Source organism: Athene noctua, chromosome Z, assembly GCF_965140245.1.
Source record: "Athene noctua chromosome Z, bAthNoc1.hap1.1, whole genome shotgun sequence".
Classification (NCBI taxonomy): Eukaryota; Metazoa; Chordata; class Aves; order Strigiformes; family Strigidae; genus Athene; species Athene noctua.
Genome location: NC_134077.1, coordinates 31,273,496 through 31,296,107, shown reverse-complemented (window position 1 = coordinate 31,296,107; position 22,612 = coordinate 31,273,496). Strand labels below are relative to the sequence as shown.

At 37.4% G+C, this 22,612-nt stretch overlaps 1 protein-coding gene across 2 annotated transcripts in view; it reads right to left on the bottom strand.

The window, feature by feature from the left end:
* Window positions 1-114: 114 nt before the first annotated feature.
* SNX24 (sorting nexin 24) overlaps window positions 115-22,612 on the bottom strand; it is a 95,736-nt gene continuing 73,238 nt past the window's right edge. For both annotated transcript variants that reach the window (XM_074931440.1, XM_074931441.1), the window contains 4 exons: window positions 7,237-7,331; window positions 6,095-6,127; window positions 5,127-5,191; window positions 115-531 (listed from right to left, as the gene is read on the bottom strand). In XM_074931440.1, the coding sequence (XP_074787541.1) occupies window positions 461-531; window positions 5,127-5,191; window positions 6,095-6,127; window positions 7,237-7,331 (264 nt within the window). In that variant the 3' untranslated portion in view covers window positions 115-460. The remainder of the gene's footprint in view (window positions 532-5,126; window positions 5,192-6,094; window positions 6,128-7,236; window positions 7,332-22,612) is intronic.

The window sequence follows — 22,612 nt, the reverse complement described above, 5'->3', positions numbered from 1 at the left end:
TTTTTTTTTTTTCCCAATTTAGCACACATTCTCTTCAGTGCCAGCACTTTTAATCCATCCACTGCCAGCAATGGGTTATGTGCTGGGAAAAATCCTGGTGCAAAAAGGTTTAGTGTAATTTATGATAGAAATTGTAGAAATAATTAGTAAAGCTTTCAGTTCTTTTCAAAGGTTAGTGTAATTCAGTGTATGACTTTCAGCGTTTAGTGTTAAATAGTTAGAGCATGTCAATATATAGAAGGTATAAATAACTTCAATACTGTTGTTTCCATATCTTTTTTTAAAAACAGCAAATGTAGTGACATTGATTTTGTTTAAAAAGACATAATGCTTGAACTTAAACTGAGGTTATGTCTCTTGCTTCTGAGCTTAATTTTCACATAACAGAATTTCATTTCTGTTAATTCCATTAAACATGACTTGGAGACTTTCTTCAGCTTCTTGTAGCCACGCATCACTTCTACCTAGGCAGTAAATGAGGATAAAATATTCCATGTAGAATGCCTTCTATAACTACGTTTGGAAAGTCATCTGAAAAAAAAGAAAAACAACTTGCTTTCTTATCTATGTCAGTACAATATAAATGTTTTTGTGAAACTTCACTAGGTAAGGCCTCATATAATTTAGGTTACTGCACCACTCAACTGTTTATCCGTGTAGGGGATGTGCTATTAGTAATGCTGTTTCAGCACTAAAGCCACTTAAGTGTAGCACTGGGCATTGCATGAATGCGCTGCCAGATTTGTAGCTTATTGATTTAAAGGGATGTTCTAATACTTAATGTTGCTAGGCTCTGGCTCTTTATCTGAATCTTTTCTCACAAGGAAGATGGATTACACTGGCAATTCAATTTCTAACAAAATCTCAATATACTTGAAGAAATTCCGAGATTGCTACTGGGAATACTTCAAAGCTGGTTTTCCATTGTAGTTTACAACGATGTTTAGACTGAGAAGACTTGAGGATGCCTGTACATCAGCGATGATTATTTGAGGCAGGAAAATTTCAGGCTGTCTAATCAACGTAAAATGTCACGCATCACAAAAAGTCATCCTATAATATCTGAAGGAAAAGACACCACTGTGTTCTTGCCACAGATGTAGAGGAAACTGGCACTAAAATTTTCACGTTAAATTTAGGATGAAAGAATTATCTGATAGAACACAGTAATAGATCCATGCAGAGAAATGGCAGGATGTACATTACTGAAGTGAAACTATTTTTCAAATGTACTAACTCCTGTGTTTTTAAGGAACGGTTTATATAAAATCACTGGGCATTAAAAGTAAGAATTTCTGATCATATCTCAAAATTACTAGTACACTAGGAAATGTATTTGCCTAGAAGAATGGCCTATTTCTGATACAGAACTTTCCACACTAATCAAATCCTTCCTTTGCCTATCAGCCTACAGGATGTTCAGAAAGGGGAGATGCAACTTCTAAAAATCATTAGATAATTGATAAATTAAATCATCTAATGTGGGTAGGAGTTAGGTTTTGCCCCTAATTATTTTGCTGAAATCATTTTGAAGGTGAAAGTACTGAGCAAAAAGCAGATTTGGACTTGGTAAGAAAAAAAATAATTCTTATTAGTTTAAAGATGTTATAAACAGAGATATTTTAGGATGGTTTAATGAACTGCAACCTCTGCCATAAACAATAATTAAATGCATAAATGCATAATTCCCTTCACATTTTCATAGTAAGTCATCATTATAAATTACTTGTTAATATTTTGAATCCAATAATCCTCAAATCCTGCAAGCTCAGCTATCCCAAATCATCCTGATAGAATAACTGTATGCTGTTGTCATTAATGTTATTAAAAATACACTTGTATGGGCAATCTGATGCTTTCCTTCTAAAATAAATACTGCAGTTCCAGAATCCAGTTTTTACTGGTTCTTCTACAACGTACAGTGTACATATAGGAAAATGAGTATTGATTGAAAAAATGATACAACTTTATAGCATCAGATTTACTGTTTTAAGCTTTGCCACTTAAAAAAAATCAAGCATATTATTTAAGTTAAATGTATAAATAAACCGAAGCACAGTCTTAAAGATCTATGATACTTACATGGCTTAAAGAATCATCAGAACAATTTTCAAAGAAGTGATAGTAAATCTGAGATCCCATTTTTTAGCTTCTGAGGTATCATTTTATTTGCAGCATTTTAGATTTTTTTCTTAGTGTTTCTTCAAAACAGTATGCAATTCTGCCCCCTCCCCCCCCAAAAAAAAAGAAAAAAAGAAAAAAGTGGCCACCTTACACAAAAAGTGATACGCTCATGCACTCAGATACATCATGAAAAAATGAGTCTGAAAATCAATGAGCTTTATAACCATGAATCTTTTGGAAAGTTGTCTTGCAATTCAACAATGCTTAAAGTCCAGTCATTAGAATAATGGCAAGACTACATCTTACAAAGACAAGTAACAGTGCAATTGAGGGGGGGAAAGATAAAGGGGGGGGGGAGGGGATAATATTCTTAGAGTATTATGTTCCAGAAAGAACTATGTATTTCATTAGAAACCCACAAATACACAATTTCCTGGTTTATGGGAAGATGTTAACACAAGCATTCCTGATTCCAGGAAAGACTAACTCCACTTCTGATCCAAACAACTGTCACAGTTCACCCTCTTCAAAGAGTACATACAATGAATAGTTATTTGCTAATGGACATTTACTTTTGGTCAAAGTTTGAACAACCTTGTACACTTTTTACAAAGGAATTGGAGTCTATCAAAGTAAGAACTGATCTGAGAGAAAATTTTAGAATGCTCATTTGTATTTTCTCTGTTCTGCAAACTACAAGAGGAATTAAAACCAATGGTAGTTGTGTAAAAACTTTGTTTCTTTCTAACTAGACTTGAGTCAGCTAGCAGAGATCTGCAGCTTGGTTTTCTTCCTTTTCTAAACTGCTGCTCACATTCTGATTTGTGTTTTAAGTCAAACAATAACTTGCAAATTAATTTCATGGTTTAGGGTCTTCAAATACAAAGAATATTCATCTGCCATATGAAATTCTAAATACTGTGTATCAAGGCCAAAGCCTGAAAAGTCCTTTGTTTCAGATGTCATTAATGAGGCCTACTTAATATTTAAACATCATGCATTATCTTAATCCAAGTAAAGCACTACTTAAAGAGTATTTACAAAGTGTGTTACAAAGTTTCTAATGGTTTCAAGAAAAGAAAGCTTAGCCTTACTTGGAGTACACATTAAGGAAGGAAGATTAACTTCACAGAACTACAAAATCTTGAATGGAGGTCTTACAGCAGAACCTTACATGAGGTCTGGAAACATTAAGCAGTCTTCATTTTTGAGGATAACTATATGAAATCCATTTTCTCTCTCAGGAATGGTATGGAATTAAATGTTGTTTGTAATTTACACCCTCCCCTCCAGGAATCCAAGTTTGCAAGTAAGAGGAGCATTAAACAGTAGTATTAAGACAGGCAATGTGGCTCACTAAATACTAGTATAGGAAGCATCTGGGCCAACTTCTAGACAGCACTCTATGGCTACTTCTGTGTTGCTGTTGTCACCTGGTCCAGGACTGACCTTGTAAATCATCTCCTCTTGCTGTGCTTCAGCTCATGGATTTTGTGATTTGCACTCCAAGCTCAAATGAGCATTCAGTCTACGTGACCAGACTAGTGCCAAGTCAAAATAAAAACTGAATGAGCCTGTAATGTGTCTTTTAACGTAGGTCACACAGGACTTCTGCACTCAGTTTCACTCTAAAACTGTAACTTCTAAGTTCAGTAAGACTCCATAGGGTCAATACTAGCTAGAGTGGACATTATCTGCAAGAGAGACTATTTAACTCTTTCAAAATACATGAACCTAGTCCCTATGGTTTTGAAAAACAGCTTGAAAAAACAACAGAATGACAGAATGGTTTCAGCTCGGAAGAGATGACTGTCAGTCATCTTGTCCAACCCTGTGCTCAAGCATGGACACCTAAAGCCAGATGCCCAGGACCACATCCAGATGGCCTTTGAGTATCTCCAAAGATGGAGACTCCACCAGTGTTCTGGGCAACCTATGCCAGTACTTGGTCACTCTCACAGTGAAAAAGAGTTTCTTGATGTTCCTGATTATTCTTCTCCTTCCATTGGGCACCACTAAAAACAGCCTGGCTTTGTCTTCTTTACACCCTCTTTTCAGGTATTCATATACATCTTGAGAAAGTCTCAAGGAAGTACACTTCCTTGGCTAAGAAACTGCAAGCACACAAGTGTTCTTTCCTAAATTTACTCTTTAAAATTTCAAGGCAGCTGAAGAACCCAACTCTTGAGTTCAGCACAGTATTTTGTAAAATCAAAAAAAATGCCACATTAAAAAAAAAAAAATCTTAATTTGCAGCTCTGGGAGAAAATTCTGCCTGGAAAGTGTATTATATTTTTAATAAAAATATAGTAGAAGTAACAGTTCAAACAGATGACAAAGCCAGGAAGAACACACAATTATAAATGCAATTTTTTTCCTGCACACATTTAATTTAAGACAGTAATTTGGTAAATTCTCCAAATTAATAATGCAAAGAACTTTTTATTTTAAAAAAAGGGTTTATAACAAGCTATTTCAAACACTCTTTTGAAGAATTTATTAAGAGATGAGGGCTAAATGTCCCGTGAAACACATCAATTAAAGTATACATTCTTCCCCCCTCCCCTCCCCAAGACCTCTGGAGGTTATAAATGATAAGAAGTAGTAATAATCCAAATGGAGATACAAACATGCTTGCAGTAGATCGACTGGTGTTTAGGGAAAAAGCACTTATAAAGGACTAGGCCTCTTAAGTTCAAATCCTTCAGGGAAAACAGCCCAAAGGGTCAACAACAAGAAAAGCAGTGTTCTTCATCTTTCGATCTGAATTCTCAGTAGGTTTGTCTGAGAAAAGAACTGGGGGAGAAAATTCCACCCTTTTATAAATCACGCACCCCACTTAGTGTTTTAATGTTTTTTTACACAAGAACTATTGTTTTATTGGCAGGTTATTAGATTTTGGACCAGTGTCATTTGATTAGGCTGGTATTAATAATAATGTGGTTTATGCGGTGCAGGGTCAGATCAGTAAAGCGCTGTTAACAGATGACAGGTTTGATTACCGTTGGCTTTAGGCAAGACATATGGATCCCTTAGGAACAGCAGCACAGGCTGGTGGGACAGTTTGCTGGAAAGGTCAAGAACAGGGATGTCAGTATCAAGGGACAGCAAACAGAATATTCTACAAACTAGCTTTGATAAAATGGTCGAGCTGTGCAGGAGCCATGCACTTCTGCAAACCAGTGCTGCCCAAAAAGGGCAGGCTCCATCTCTTGGGAGCAGAGCTCGCTGTTCCTCAGCCACACACTGAAACTGTCAACGTGAAGTTCGAGGTGAACGGGCTGCGTCCAGGAGGGGTGGATTGCAGCTGGCTTTGAGACTCTGGATCCTGCTCTGCTCCCTGGTACTTGGTGTAATGCAGGCTACAAGATCTCCTACAACCAGGCTCCATGGTCTACAGGCATTTCAGGCCACGAAGCAGACCCAAAATTTCACCACATTCTTCCAGCCCCCAGATCGGTTGCTGTACACCTCACCCATGAAGGGAAGGTCCTTGAAGACTCTCACAGGGCTGTCTCCCACCTTGGTCACAGTACAGACATCCTCCCCCAGCCAGCGCCAGCCCCCTCTGCACTGCTCTGAGCATGCACATGTCAAGGAACGCAACCAGATCCATACAAAGCTCTATCAAACACATAGGGGAGAACCCAATCCTCTAATTCCTTCTGCTAAGTCTTCTTGTTACGAAAAATACACTTCAATGGGTAAAAAACATTTCCAGGAATATCTCAGAGCTAGCAGTATTCTGTTAGGGTTGTGTAAGAAATTTCTCAATACAAGCATAAGAATGCTCAATTCATACTACAAGTGGATGGATCTAGCACAGCTGATGAAACCAGCCATAATATTTAACAAACAATGTTAAAATACTGCTGTTTTTTTTAACTGCAAGGAACAAATACAGTAAACGCCAATAATTTCAAGTAGTTTATTAATCTGGTACCCTAGAAAGAGTAGGAATCAAGCTCACCTTGATTCTTCAGATTCTGTTTCATCGAAAGAGCTGCAAGTAAAGTGACAGGAAACTGGTTATAACAAAATTAACTCCACAATAAAAAAAACCAACGCAGTCCATCAAAGAAAAGCAACCTTTTTCTGGTCAGTAGCTACATAATGCAGTGTTATGAAATGAATGTGGGAGATCGTATTATACAACTACAACTTGGAAATGATAGCTTCCTTTTTACTGTAACAGGTTCACAAGCATCTATCTATCTGTCTATGAAGCGATGGGGTACAGTCCCGCTGAGCATATTGGCTGATGTCATTAACTACAAATGAAAACTACAAGTCTGTTTGCTTCTGAATCATCTGGAGATGGCCCTGCACCATAGACACCTCTGAGTCTGGAAGGGCCTCAAAATTATCTCCACTTTTTTTCAACTCCTTCTCTCCACTGCAGATCCACACAGCTTCCATTAAAGTCAGAAAGGGCAGGTACTTTTCTGGGAAGCAAGTTCTGGTAACACTGCTGGACTATCAACTACATCAGCTTGCATAGCAAAAGAAATTCTCTCTACAAAGCCTATAGCTGCAGATGGCAACAGAGGTTCCAGTTACACCGGGTATTTCTGTAGTCATTACATTCTCAATTGTACTGAGATTCCCTTCCCCGACCCGGATCAAGAACCCTTCCCAGGGGAAGGGAAGTGGGGACATTGGGATAGATGTCATCAGAAAGGTGAAAGACCCCATTTGCAAACACACAGAGGGAGATCATAAAATGATGACAGGATTAACTTCTATTTTGTGCAGATACTATGACCACAAAACACATGTAAAGGCTTTCTATGCAGTCTTAATGAGTATTTATGAATATCTTACATTTCAGTAAGTACTTCAAGATCTATGAGAAGATCGTATTTTCTCATCTAAACTCTCCTTTGCTTTCCAAGAATATCACATTAAAACTCATTTCTGTCTTTGAACAGAGTGGATTTATTTTACCATCTTTTGGGGATATATAAACATACTTAACATGAACCCAATGCCCATTTATTTCATAGTGTTAGAGTTAGCAGCAAGACCATTTTAAGTCAATGGAATTGCATCAGCACTGAGTGGATATGGACCTTTTGGCCTCCATGTATTTTTCAGTAAATGAGAGCTTACCCACAGCTTTCTGCTTTTGGCAAGGTAGGTACATGCCGAATGTTCAGGAAATCAAGAAATATTTTAGGGAGCTCTTCATTTTCTAAAATGACTGTCTGTAAAAGAAGAAAAAAAAAGGCACAACAGAAACGCAATGTTTTTTATATTTTAGATATCACACACTTTTATTCAAGCTACCAAAACATTTCCCACTTGCAGTACTTTTCAATTCTTCTCCATTTTTTTTTTACACCCATTGTTGGAGGCCTTCATTTCAATATGAGAACCACAGTTCCTAACGAATCACATACAAATACCTCCATCTTATGGTACTACATCCTTTTTCACCTTCCATCACTGGTGCCAAGCTAGATGCCTCTCAAGCACAGATGTCTGATTCTGGAACTAAATTACTGCCATACACATTTGTGAATAAAAATTCTATTTAAAACATAAAGTAAAGCAGCTACATCTCAGTGCTTTCACATTCACTGCACAGAAGACTCCTGCCTGGCACATCAGTGGAAAAGGAAGTCTCCAGTTTGTGCAATTTTATTAATGCATGCCTTGGTACATGCTAACAAGGGAAACTCTTTGCTTGGCCTGACAGATCAGCTTACAACGTACTCCTTAAATCTGTGTTTTGACTCCTAATAACAAAGCTCTGACCAAAATGCTGCTGGCTAGACATGCCACATTCTTCCACAGCAATAGCATAATGGCCAGACTCTATCCTCCTTTGTTTTTTGATTTAAGATTTACAATTTTCAGTAAGTTAATTACAAGTACACTTAAAAATATGTACAAAATAAATGAGATGCTTAGGTTCCTGTTCATCATGAAAGAATGACTTTTAAAGGAAGCAATAAATCTCCTGACAGTTTCATAGAAGCAGACCAAAAATAATCGTTGATCTTTAATTTTCACAAGGCAAACAAAACAGTTCATAAATTCAACCTATGTCTCACCTGAAACATTAAGCCCCTATTTATTTACTGTTCAGAGTGTCATACATTCTGATAACACATGTACATCACAGCCAAATGAAAGCCACAAGCTCTTCTCTAAAGAGCTTTACTTCACAAAGGCCTGATCCAGAGTGAATGTATGCATGGAAGAAACTTCATTAGATTTATAAATAAAATTACTTGTACAAGTAAAGCTATCCATGTTCATCCTGTTCATTTTCACACTCTACGTTAGTAGAAACAAACCTAAAGAAACAAGACTGGTGATAGGAACAAACATTACTCTCCTTACATTCAGGAGGTAACCTGCTCCTGCTCGTGTATTCTACATGACAATATCACTAGGGAGACACAATGGTATGTAGAGGATAACAGGGCCACAAAAAAAATAGGTTGGAAAGACATCTAAAGGTCATCTATCACTTTATAGCAGGTTTTACACCAAAGGGCTTCGTTATTTGCTTAATAAAAACCCAGTTAGTGTAAAAATTACATAAGATGTACATAGACTTAAAGAGAGAAACACATTTAAAAACAAAGATATTTGAGAACTGGTTCCTTTTTTACATTACATTTGAAAATCTGAATTCAGAGTCTGTATTTCTTCAACAGCTGAGGAAATCACTAACAAGTCTGAAAATAGTAACACAGAAAAATGCAGCTTTTGAACTTTTCTGTTCTAGATTTTAATGGATGTAACAAACAGGGAGGTCTGAAATGTTGGCAAGTGTTAAGCTTTTCAGTTCACCTCTATATGAAGATGCTGCATTAAAAAATGCCACTTCATTTGCATTCTGCAAAATCAGCACTTTGCTGCTGCAAAATTTATCCTGTTCTGCATTCAGGTTATGTATGCACAGAAGGAGGGGTGGAGGAGGATGCATTTGCAGAGTGTGTGTGAATTGCATAACAATGTGTATGATTTGCTAAAATAAAACCATCTTACTAATTATATGCAATGAAGAACTGTGAAAAGTTGTATGAATATGTTTAAGGCATCCAATGCTTACATTCAACCTCATACTTACACCTCCTGACAGCTTCTTCCAAAAGTTGAGCTGCCTACTGAACAGAACAGTGATTGTCAGGGAAGAAAAGAAGGATACCTCACTGTATAAAAGGAAAACTTCTGACAGCTTTTACAAACCTATTTGTTTCTACTTTCACTCTCTCTAGGTTAATATCTCGTTCTATTATTTTAGTTTTTATTACATGACATGCATCAAGTCAACACAAGCCCTGCTCCAACCAGATATATTTCACAAAAAGATGTAAGTAAATAGCATGTGGTTTAGTGTGTTAATCCATATAGTTTGTTATCTGTCCATAACTCTGCTTTGGTGATCAATACATTTAAAAATGTAGAATTTGCAGAGCAGCAAAGGCAATTTTGCACTGTACTTTCTTGGATGCCACCTCTGTTGATCGGAAATTTTGTAATTTCCAGAATGTATGAAGGGAGGAATGACTGCATTGAAGAAGGATTTTGCAACTGATGTAATGTGACATGCACTTTAAGGAATTAAAAAATAAGGTACAAGTTAATTATACTATTAAGGGGGCAAATTATCTTCTGGCTTGACTTCATTTGCTTCGATGCAAAACAGGGCCAGAACATACTCCAGATGTTTAACATAGATGGTACAAACCAAAGGAAAAGAGAAAAAACCTGGGGACAACCGAAAAAAACAACCCCAGCCACACTAGATTAGGTGGGTCTGTCTTGCTGCACTTCCTACCTCTGGTGGTGGCCCACAGTGGATGTCCAGAGAAAAATGAAAGCATTCTCAACTTCCTATTTAAGTTGTTAAAAAAATACTCTTAAATCAGAAATAAATGTCATTGTAATTGGCTTAATTTACCTGGAGCAACCCATAACACAACAGATTTTCTTACTTCTGACTGAAAACCTGTAAGAAATACTCTGCGAACTTGATGATCTTTAAATAACACCTGAGCAGAATAGGAACCGTCAGGTAAAGTCTCTAAACCACGAGGTATATTTTGTGATGTAACATCCTCAACTGTAGCCTTTGTTCAAGTAAATATATGCCACTGGCTTGTAAACATGACTATTACCTTGTTTGCTCTGCAATCAGAAACAAAGAGATATACATATATATACAAAGAAATAAAAACTCACAGTTAGTTTGTCAGGAATGTGAATTTCTAATACGTCCTAATTCTACCAAGATCATAGCAATGATTTTCAAATATGGGCCCCAGAGTGCTAAGCAGACTAATTTAAGAAAAAACCCAGCATGTGTATTTCCTTCCTAAAATAAATAGAACAAACCCCTAAAACTGAAACACCTAACACAACCTCTGGCAAGTGATTTGGGAAGTGACTCCAGAAATACATTTTTTAAACTCATTGATTTCAGCTGAACTATGAGTATAAGCGCCGTATTTTCTTAGAAAATCATAAAGGGTGTTTATCTGTTACTGTCACACTTTAATGAACTACTCTGTGCTTCAGGAAAAAAAAACCCACAAGGGAAAGCCTGATGTTTACATCAGCAGAAATGTCTTTTTCATCAAAAGGGTGCAATTATTATTATGTAACACAAATCACAAAAATCCCAATTTTTCTACCTTATCAGTTTCATAAAATCATGTTCCCTAAGGATGTCATTGATTAGTTGCACATGTTCTTTCACTGACATCTGAAATACTTAATTGTCGGTTATCTTTTCTCCTTCAGCCAGTAAAATATAGTCACAAAATTGCAAAGGGACTTGTTCTGCCTTAACCTTAGCTAGATGCCATCATGCAGTGGAAAACAGTGCTAAAATATCACAGGATAATGCTCTCCAGCAAGGGAGACATATAAACAGCATAATGATTTCCCACGAGTTTCCTTTTTAGAAAATTGTCACTAAAGCCAGGGTAAATGGTGACATATCTTCACAGAGGACACTCCAAAATCGAACACTGGCATTCTAGTTAGGTCCAAACCTACTCATCAGCCAATTATAACAGTAGCCGAACATCTTGCTGAAAACCAGAACAAGACCACTTTGCTAACCTTAGGAGATCGTGCCACAGGAATGCATCATTTCACTGTTTTTTATTATTATTACTGTTGTTGTTTTTAATGAAAAAAGATTTAAAAATTAATTTCTCACAATCACCTGTCATGCTTTCTCAACGCTGTTGGAACAGCTGTTGGAGGGGGAGAAATGAGAACGGGGAGCCGAGTTACAAGGTTTTTAGGAGTCCTTACAGACTTTTCCATTCAATTGTGTTTACTTTGAAATGCTGTACTGTTAGGGTGAAAAAGTTCATGACAGTTTTTCCTCTTTTCACAGGCAAAGATGCTTCACAATACCTAATTCACTGGTGCAGCTAAAATGGGGGAGAAGAAAATCAATACATTCCAGCTACAGTAAGTAGGCTGGAGTGTCAGTCTCCACTGGGACCAAAACCCACATCTTTTAGAACACTTTACAGTCTATATTCTTCTATTAACCTGCTTTTCCTGAATAGCTTTACACAGTCCCATGAAATGATAAAAAGGTTACCAAAAAAACACTTTCACTAAAAACCAAGTAGACGAAGGAACCAGACTTCTAAGAGCAAGCTTTCCTTCTTTTAAAGTAATAGCAGATACAATCATATTTTATATTACCCATTGTGAAGAACTATTAAGAAACTCACTCCTTTCTTCAGTGAGAATGTTGTTATAGGTTACCAGCAAGAATTAGTGCTAAGTAAGTTGTCACTTAAGTTGTCATAGTAAGGACTCTCCACTTTTCATTACTACCAAAAGCATTCACTGATGGACAGTTTTGTAAGAACAGGAAGAGGTTATCAAATACACTTAAAACTCTGTATAAAGAGACAAGAAGCATGCAAACACACAGACAACAGCACAGAACTGATGCTCCATATGAAGTACCAGCTGACTAACAGTCCCAGTCTGTGTAACAAAGGGAAGTCAACAGCAAGAGTGCCAAGGGGAGCTTGAAAGGGAACAAGTTGTTGACTGTATGTGTTATATGCCAAAATACTTCCAAAAAAAGATCCATAAGTTACTGATAGTTAATGTAAAGTCACAAAAGTAAAAAAAAAAACCAAACGCCAAGGGGAATCGCACCTCTGAACCTCAAGACTGGAGAAGGGCAGAAGAATTCTTGCACCAACTTTCAGATCAATTCGTTATACTTCCAGTGAGCTTAAAACTCACTGGATATCTCCTGAGTGACAAATCCACCTATCACAGCATTCTCAAGCTACGTAGAGGACAAATGAACTAGATGGAAGGGAAGCCCAACAGGTTAAATGCCTGCTGGACCATCACTGAAAATATGTATGCACAACTTCATGACAGTGTCTATAAGCTAGTAACATTTTTATTTAACTACTACCTAACTTACCTTTAAAGCACTTCTCTCATTTTGATTAAAAATACTACCAAGTAAGTTTAAAGGTACTGAGTACTTTAGTTAGAAAGCTAGTTAATTACACATTTACAATTCCAACTAATATTTAACTACTAAGTGAAGAGCAGATTGACTTGAGGCTAAGTGTACAAATATAATTGATTTGATGTGAAAAATACAATATTGATTTTTATTTTTTTTTTGTGGAAAACTGAGAACATAATGTAGTGGAAGCAAACAGTGAATCTCTCTGCAGCAAAATAGGAGACTAGTCCTTGAAAGATTAGAAACAAAGTGTAACAGACTACAGTTCCTTTGAAAATAGAAATGAATAGAAGCAGTCAATATAATTTCCTGAGATACTGCTCAAAGGATTGGAGGTTAAGACAGAGCTGAATGAGAAAGGAAGACATCAACAGAGCAAAAGTAAAAGAAATAGAAGGGCAGGACGATTTAATGATATTTTAAAAAGTTCGTAGAAACAAGAAAAGCTTTTAAAAATAAGTAACAGGGAGAAGTAGTAGAAAGAGTAAGCAGATCCATTAATAACAAAGAAAGACACCAAAATAAATGTTGATTTTAAGAGGGCTGAATTGAAGTGGTTTTTAAAAGTCAATGGACCACTAAGACAACAGACAATTAACAAGCAATTAAGAACATGTCAATACTGCTGCTGATAACAGGTGCAGGAATACCTTAGACAGTAATCTCTCTCTCTCTCTCTAAATATATATATATATATAAAACAGTAGATCCAGAAAACATGCATTCTAGGATGGTAAAGAAATCAGTTAGTTATGCTTGGAAAAGTTTTCTCAAGAGTACAGGCGAAGAAGTTTTGGAAAAAAAGCAACCACATTTACAGTCCACAACAGGTAAAGCAGAGGTTTGAACTTGCAGTACTGTTTTCTGAAAACTTAAAGGAACTAAATACAAATATGATGTAATGGAAAAGACCCCCAACATTCAGGTTTAAACTATGAAATCTGGAAAGTTTGGAAACTGGCCAGTTTTTTGGTTTTTTTGCACAGTCTGATGCTGCCCTTCTGTGCTGATCCTTGTGCACTAAGGAGGAGGTTGAATGGGAAAAAGAAGCAAAATCCTGCAACAGTATCTGATCAGGTCATTAAAGACTATCATTAATACATACTGCAAGGTGAATAAATCTGGTGCTGAAAATGTCAGTTCTAGATTTTCCAAATTTGCAAGTGTTTCTTCTTGCAGTCCTAAGTTTATTCCTCTAAATATTGGGGTTTAGTGCATGTTCCTGTCTTCTTAGTATGTAATAACCCCTTTTTAGAATCACAGAATCATTTAGATTAGAAAAGACCCTTAAGATCAATGAGTCCAACCACAGAACTAACACTACCAAGTTCATCACTAAACCATGTCCCTACACACCACATCTACATGTCTTTTAAACACCTCCAGGGATGGTGACTCAACCACTTTCCTGGGCAGCCTGTTCCAGTGCTTGATAACCCTTTCAGTGAAGAAATGTCTCCTAATATCCAATCTAAACTTCACTTAGTACAACTTGAGGCCGTTTCCTCTCCTCCTATCACTTGCTACCTGGGAAGCCTTGACAGCCACCTCTCTGCAACCTCCTTTCAGGGAGCTGTAGAGGGCGATGAGGTCTCCCCTCAGCCTCCTCTTCTCCAGACTAAACACCCCCAGTTCCCTCAGCCGCTCCTCCTACCACCTGTGCTCCAGACCCTGCACCACCTTTGTAGCCCTTCTCTGGACACGCTCGAGTCATTCAATGTCCTTTGTGTAGTGAGGGGCCCAAAACTGAACACAGGAATCGAGGGGCGGCCTCACCAGTGCCGAGTACAGGGGTCAGATCCCTTCCCTGTCCCTGCTGGCCACGCTATTGCTGACACAAGCCAGGATGCCCTTGGCCTTCTTGGCCCCCTGGGCACACTGCTGGCTCCTGTTCAGCTGGCTGTCAATCAACACCCCCAGGTCCCTCTCTGACTGGCAGCTCTCCAGCCACTCCTCCCCAAGCCTGTAGCGCTGCTGGGGGTTGTTGTGGCCCAAGGGCAGCCCTCGGCATTTGGCCTTATGGAAACTCCTCCAGTTGGCCTCAGCCCATGGCTCCAGCCTGTCCAGGTCTCTCTGCAGAGCCTCCCTACCCTCGAGCAGATCAACACTCCCACCCAACTTGGCGTCATCTGCAAACTGACTGAGGGTGCACTCGATCCCCTTGACCAGATCACTGATAAAGATATTAAATAAAACTGTCCCCAATACCCTTGGGGGACACCACTCGTGACCGACGGCCAACTGGATTTAACTCCATTCACCACAACTCTTAGGTCCTGACCATCCAGCCAGTTTTTTACCCAGTGAAGATTACATCCAAGCCATGGGCAGCCATCATCAAGTCATCAGCATTCATCACTGCCAGATTTAAACTCTGAGCCCTCAGCATATACTCTTTTTTTCCCTTTTTTCTTGATCCTCTTGATCAAAGGATGTCTCTAACTGAGGTCATAAAACACAGAGAAGAGTATTTGCTTGCTAGAGTAACAGATCAACAGGATCACAGAGTATTACTCCAAAGGGCCTAAAAGAACTCACTGATGAATTTTCTGAATTAACATCAGTGCATACCATATTGTTTATAGCTGCTTTAGAACCGGAGAACTAATAAAATTACAAACATAACATTAAAAAAAAAAGAGTACCATGAGAGAACTCATGATGTATAAACTAGTACGCCTGTACCAGGGAAGTTAGGAGAATTAGTGGGCATATGGATAAATACATCTGGATAGAAAACAATCACTGGGCTGCTGCTAAGGGAGACCCTGTTTCAAAAATTACTGTGACCCCTGAAAGGATCACCAAGCACAGATAAATGTGACCCTGTTGATAGAGCCTACTTTAATTTCCAGAAGGCTTTTGACAAAGACCCCCACCAAAGGCTTTAAGGCAAACACAGGCAGCCATGATCCTTGAAAAGATAAATAAGTAGTTACAAGTCCTGAAAGAGAGGTTAGAACACAGCTCAGTGATGCATATCAGAAAGAAGTAACAAACGATGGGCTTTAGACTGATGATTAGTGATCACAGGAGATGCTGGGGCTACAATATATCCCTCAAAAGATAAGCTTGCTATCCAGCAGTAATTTAAAAAAGCAAATCAAAAGTCTATTAGAAGCTATTAGAAAAGGAATTAGGAAATTATTTGAAATAATAATAATAATAATAATAATTATTATTAAAAAAAGGAGGGACTTTAGACAGAAGGAGGGACTTCTTCATGGAACAGGTAGTTGACCCACGGGCCACAGGACACTGCAGATACTGAAAACGTATGTGTTTAAGGAAAGACTGATTAGATTGATGGAAAAGGAATTCATTGAGCTGAAAATACATGGAAATGGTGAGTGTATTAAGGAGGAATTATCAAAGCATGTTCTCTCTGTTGTCCCTCATGTACCTGCTTTTGAGCACTATCAGAGGCAGGCTATTCTCCCAGAGGAATCTCTGATCTAATCTGCTTCAACTATTACTTTACACTATGCCAGCTGAGTTACAGGGTTAATTGTACTAGTCTGCAATAGCAGATGGCTCTCCCAGAGAAGGAAGATGGAGCATGGCTATGAGATGGCCAATTCATTCTCTCCTCCCTCCATTTCACTCATCCTTTGTGCCACTGAGGTGGTTGGAAGAGGCTGCTCACACCTGCCAGTTCTCACCAGCAAAAAAACCACAGTGAAAGGTAATTTGTCGGCTTTTCTGCACCCACAGCTCCTCTATCTCCATCATCTCCTAGCATTAGCGAGTGTAGAGATTTTCTGAGGGAACATGGGAGCTTTGTTCTGCTTTATGAATCCCACATGAAGGACTGTTGGGGACAGAGGACTGACCTAGAGGCTGGCCCAGTGGGTATCCATCATCTCCCATCTACACGCAATGAAGATGAAGGGGTGATGCAGGGATGATAATCCAACACTTCTTCCTTGTTGCCAACTCTGAGAAGTTTTATTTTAGAAATATACATATTACTTAAAAGATTTGCAAAGCCAAATAATATTAGGACAAACCAAAAATAAAACAGAAAAGAGTTAATGGAACACAAGAAATATTTTAAGAAAACGTAAAACATCACTTGGAACCAAATATTGTTTGCTTTGTTCTACCTGTATTGAATACAAATTACCTGAGAGAAAATAAATATCTGAATGTAAAATAGAAGTGAAATGACCGTATTTCAATTCACTAGAATTTTTATGTAGATGGGCTGTGAGACATATTAAAGTAATTCACACTTCATTAAAAATGTTGCTTGACAGAGAATACAGTTTTGACTAGAGAACGGCTGCAGAGTTTGTATTTGCGAGTTTACTTTCTAGACATACTAAAATATATATAAAATATTTTTTTTTCTGTTACTATTTTTCATTTCAAAGAGGTTTGAAAAAAAAAGTCACCTATTTCTGCACATAGTATGTTTACTATTTTTTCATGCACTGACATGTTTTCTATCTACTGTTATTTACTATGCTTGTAAATAGTCCTTTATAAGGTGTAAAGCTATGAACAAGCCTGAAGGAAAGGGAGCCATTAAAGAACTAAGGTGTATTACATTCCTCAGCACAAAATGCAACAGAATATTACCTCAGCAGTCAGAGAAACAGGGGAGTAGCTCTGCAGCATGGCCAGCTTTCTCTTGATGCTAAAAAACCCCCACTCTCTGGATAACATCATAGCCTATTCTGTTAAGATGCAGATGTTGGATTGGATTTGGATTTTTTGGTCAGACAATGTGGTTTTGGTCAAATAACACAGCTTCTAGAGAACTGAAAAAGCCCAGAAAAGTACTGAAACATTTAAGAATAGCCTTGAAACAGCATTTTCACTTCTTTTTTTGCTTCATAGGAAATGATCTACAGCACTATCTCATTTTGCTGGGAACAAGGGAAAAGTCAGGTGGTGATGAAGACTGAGGAAATCAGCTATGAAAACAAGTCTTGCTCTCCACAAGAGTAACTATTTCATGCAAATGTCATGTCAAAAATCTAGAAATCATCAGAGGATGATTTCCTCATCTGCATTTTTTCCACAAGATACTGAAACAAAAATGCTATTCAACTCTACAATAACTTGTTATTTTGTATCCCCAATATTTTCTTCTAAGAGGTTCTGGATCAGAGTAAACTCTTGAGAAAAGACTCGACATTCCCTTTGAAACTAATTAGACTAAGCAGCAGGCACCCACTCCAAAGTCCAAACAAGAGAATGTAGAAAGCACAGGGAATTCACTACTCCTGGGTTTAATGAATGTGTCATTTTTACAGTGGTAAAGAAGGGATAATGTAGCAGAGCAAGTATATTTAGATTTACATGGTGGGGTTTTTCTGGGTTTTGTTTTTTAGCTTTGAGTGTTGGTAGCTCTTTCAGCATAAAACATGGTGTTGAATAAGGACTCTAGGCTATTTTGCAATGTTGGAAGAGTAACTGCAAGAAAATTGGTAAGCTTAATTTGAAAATTCTGAAGCTTACATTAAATTTTAATCATCTTAACAAGAAAATACATGTTGCATTTGCAAGACATTTACTTACCTTTATCAGCAAAAGCAAGGTAAAAATCTGGGTTTTTCTTTCCTGAATTATTAATATACTAATTTACACCGATACCCTAAAGTTAATGAGGTGGTTGCCTACATAAGGGCAAAGAAGCACAAACTAAGTTTTGACCACTAACAAACCCAGAAATGAGAGAGATGATGCTGGGAAAAAACAGACTCAGTCCTAACAGTGTAAATAGATACCATAGGAATAGAAGAAGGATATAAATGTATTTGAATTTGTGAAAGCAACTGGCTTTCTTGTAGAACCATGGTAAAAGAGAAAATCCTGTTTAAAAACATGCACTTTTCCAGGTCCCATCAAATTAATTTCTGTTTGTAATAATTCTTATGTTTAAAACATTTTCCTAGCCCCACAGGACAGCAAGACCCAATCAGGTTAGAACAATGGTTCTGTGCTGACAGCATTAGCCATTGATTCAAAAGCATCTGTTTTCTTAAAAACTCATCAAGGTTTGTTCTCTTTGAAAAACATTCATAAGAAATTTCTACTCTGGATTGAAGCCAACAGGTTAATGTCAACAATTCAGACAATCTCTTCTTGCCTGCTTATGATACATAAGCAGCATAACAAATGGTCAAGATGTAGTGACATCTAACCATATGGATATTAAAAAAGCATAGACAGCATTTCATAAATTACACAGGAAGGTTGGAATCAATGTCAGAGAACAGAAGTTTGAACAGATGAAGTAGGTCAATTTTTAAAAGACACTAATACGCACATCTAAATTAAATTTTTGATAAATAGCTACTAAGTATGCTGTGAGAATATTTTGTCAGGTGTCGTAATTCATGGATCATTTTCATTAAAAAAGAAGCCAATATAAATGACATGGAGGATAGCAGAGCAGTCATAATGGAGTAACTTGTTTTCCCAAACAACATCAGCGCAGGAAAATGCCCAACACAGTTCAAAAATCAACAGTAAAGACTTCCAGCAGTACCAGTCACTGCAGAACAGTCAGATGGGTAAGGAAGACTTTAATATGTATTATCAAAATATTTAACTGGTCCAGTTTTGTCATCAAGAGGCTGAATTTGTTAACTCTCATACTACCACACTTGTGGATCTTGACAGATGGGTTATTTCTATGTTAAAACAGATTGATATAGGACTGTACCTCACTTCTCAGTACCACCCACCATACTGCTCTTCCAGAAGAAAGACTTTAAATTATCTGAAAAGTTTTGTTTTAGAACTACCATTCCTATGCTTTATTTACAGAAACCCTCTTCTATCATGTATCTACATTTCATTAAAATCTGGCAAACAATTAAGATCTTGCTCACATCAAAATTCTGCATTAAATAGCCTTTCAAATAAACTTTGAGAAAAATTTATCTTTGTCTCTCTTTCCACCCCCGCTCCCCCTCATTACAGGAGAGATCCAACAGCAAATTATAAGTTATTTACTCATCAGTGAAATGAACTGTTTGCAGAATAAAGCCCAGCAAACTGCTGTCTGATTTTGTCTTGCTAAGGAGTTGACAGTCTTTACATGAGTAGAAAAAAAATGTATAAATTAAAAATACAGCAGCTAGCAGGTGTGGTGTAAAGTCTGTGATGCTAAATTCTGGATGCTCTTTACAATCTTAAATACTTGCTTGTTCATGTTCAGAGAATGAATGTTACCAAAAGTGTTAGAACTAGACAAAGCAACTCCCTTTCTCTGCAAGGATATAAATTCTGCTTTTTGCTTGCATAGAGCTGCTAACAGAAGTTGTAAGGTTTTCGCTGTTTTTTCTCGTAAAAACCCTAACCCTGAAACAATCCCCAAAACCCCATCCTTTCTTTTTCACTCCCACCACCCTGGCAAAAAATCCCACCTCTTTTCAGAGAAATGAGCATGCCTTGTTACATGCTGCTCTGTAACTATAGGAGCAAATCAATAGCAGCTGAATGCCATCTGCTTCGGGCAGCAGAACAGCACCAAAAGTGTGAGCAATGCATCTTCCCTTATTGAAAGGTTATTTTATGCAAGTAAACAATTCATCGTCTTCTTGCACGCTTGATGCTCATTTACCACTTTTGATCAATAAAATATGCAAAACAACAAAAAAATTGAATCCTAAGAGTAGTTCTGATGCCAGTGTGATAGTTAATCAATATCAGGTCTCTGTTCAGTAAGGCAGGCAGCAGGGTAACTCCTTTATTGTATGAACCTGGGAAAAAGTGTGGAAATGTGTCTTGTTGCCTCTAAATGCAATAAGAGAGTGAGAAACACAGCTTTTATCCTGCAAATTAAACAAAGGAGAAAGAGACAGGAAGCACTATTTTAATTCTATATTTTTCCACTCACTATGCAAAGGGTCCTCATGTCAGCTTGCCTGATCATTTGTTGCAAAGAATATGCCATGATGCTGTTGATAGAGCTATACTATCATTAACACAGATACTTGGTTAAACTGTAGCCGTTGCAAGACATACTTTGGACAGCAACCTACTCTGTTTCCTTCTACCTTATTAAGTCTTGGTTTTCAATGTATTTATGTTTCAGGTGAACTCAGTTTTTCTGTTAAAAACAAACTGCTATGGGAATTTCTTTTGCACAGTGTTTCTCTTAGTCAGACCACAAACTGCCTTATTACATTAAGTCTCCTGACAATTGATTCAAGTAGAATACTTCGCTCCCAACAAAGAAAACGACATCATTTTTACAGATATTGCAGAACAAAACCTCCAATTTAAACAGTTTCCTGAAACAACACAAAATACTTGAACAGTTGCTACTCATAAAGGCTCTCTACTCTAGTGAGCCACATATCCCAATATTTAAAAAAAAAAAAAAAAAAGCTACTCTCTCACTTGAACAGCAAATTTGCAGATTATATCACAAAGATAAAGACACAAATTTAGTTGCATGCTGTATGTTCTGATCTGCACTTAATACTGCATATTCTTCATTGTTCTTTCCTGCTTGCATCTAGAAACACAATTATGATGTGGCCTTTACTTTTGGTTATTTGAGCTGAAAAAAAGCTTGGTACACTTCTGTAAAAGAATACCATATGCAGGGCTTCCATTTAAGAGAACTACCAAATACAAGACTGAAAAAAACCTCAAACAAACTGTTTTTCTCTATATTTGCCACTTTTGACACTTCCCAATGTACTGGTCATGGACTTCCAGAAAAGATTTATTCAAGTGAAACCAAGCAATACAGAATAAAAAATAATTTCACTATCAGATTAGAACCAAACACTAACTGGCAGTCAAGCAGCAGCACTTATACACAGGAGAGAAGAAAATCTCTTGGTCATTGTTCAGTTCTCATAATTCTTACAAAAACAAGACATCTGGAAGAACATATCTATAAATCAACTTGCATGGAATTTTTAAAGTAATTACTGGTATTTAACAAGGCACACATTCACATATATGAAACAAGTCCTGACCAACGAAACTTCTGAAATGTAAGATAGGTTTGGGTTTTGGGTTTATTTAATTCTGTGAATTAGAGGCAGATTTGTAAGCAACAGTTCAAAATTTTTCTTTTATAACTTCGTAAGACCCTGAACATTTGTAGTTATAATAGGCAGATGCCCCTTCTACACAACGATCAAGCTCCTTCTGCATGCCGCCTTCAAAAATGCTTATAAGTTTACATGAACTCCAATATACGGTTTGATCACATTTGTAGCAGTCAAACCAATTTTGATCAAATTAATAATAGAGAACATACTAGTGAAAGTGGAGTAGCTTTGAGTCAATGACCCAACTAGCAGCAAGGGTATAATTTAAAGTCAGAAATTTCCAGTGCATGCACCGTTAGCCACAGTGAACCTGTTACTGCTCTAAAGGGAATTGTTTGCCTCTTATTAGATTTTCTACAGCACAGCCATAAGTGATAAATGTACTGCTGTACTCACTGTCAAGTTAATCAATGCTGCCAAAGTTTTGTTGACCTAACAGTAATCCATAAAGTGAGCGGCATTTTCTCTATCCCTATGACATCTTGGTCCTCCGTGGGGATACAAATCTTACCACAGACTCTTAAAAAAAAAATGAAAAAACAAAGCAAAGCAAAGGAGGGGAAAAAAAAGATATTTTCAAAATTCTGTCTTTAAATTAGCAGCCTGTGAGAATTCCTTGCCTCTCTGACAAATTGCTTAAAAATAAAGGCTATGCAATGGATTCAGTTTGATGGTTAAAATACCAGCAAATGGACAACTTCACAGAGGATAAAGCCTTGTCTCCTGAAAAAGAAAGTAAAAAACTTCAGGAGTCTTCCAAGGAGACAGTTGTGAACACGATTTACTTGTGACTAGATTAATGCATTGGTTCAGACAGAGCATGGTGCAGCAATTCTGAAGACAGCAATGTGAAAACGATAATAAAAAATCACCACCAATAAAACTTGTCTATTGCTGCATCTAGCTGTGATTCAGTCTGTGAGAGGCATCACCACTGAAAAGAAGAAAAAGTCCGGAAACAATCCCT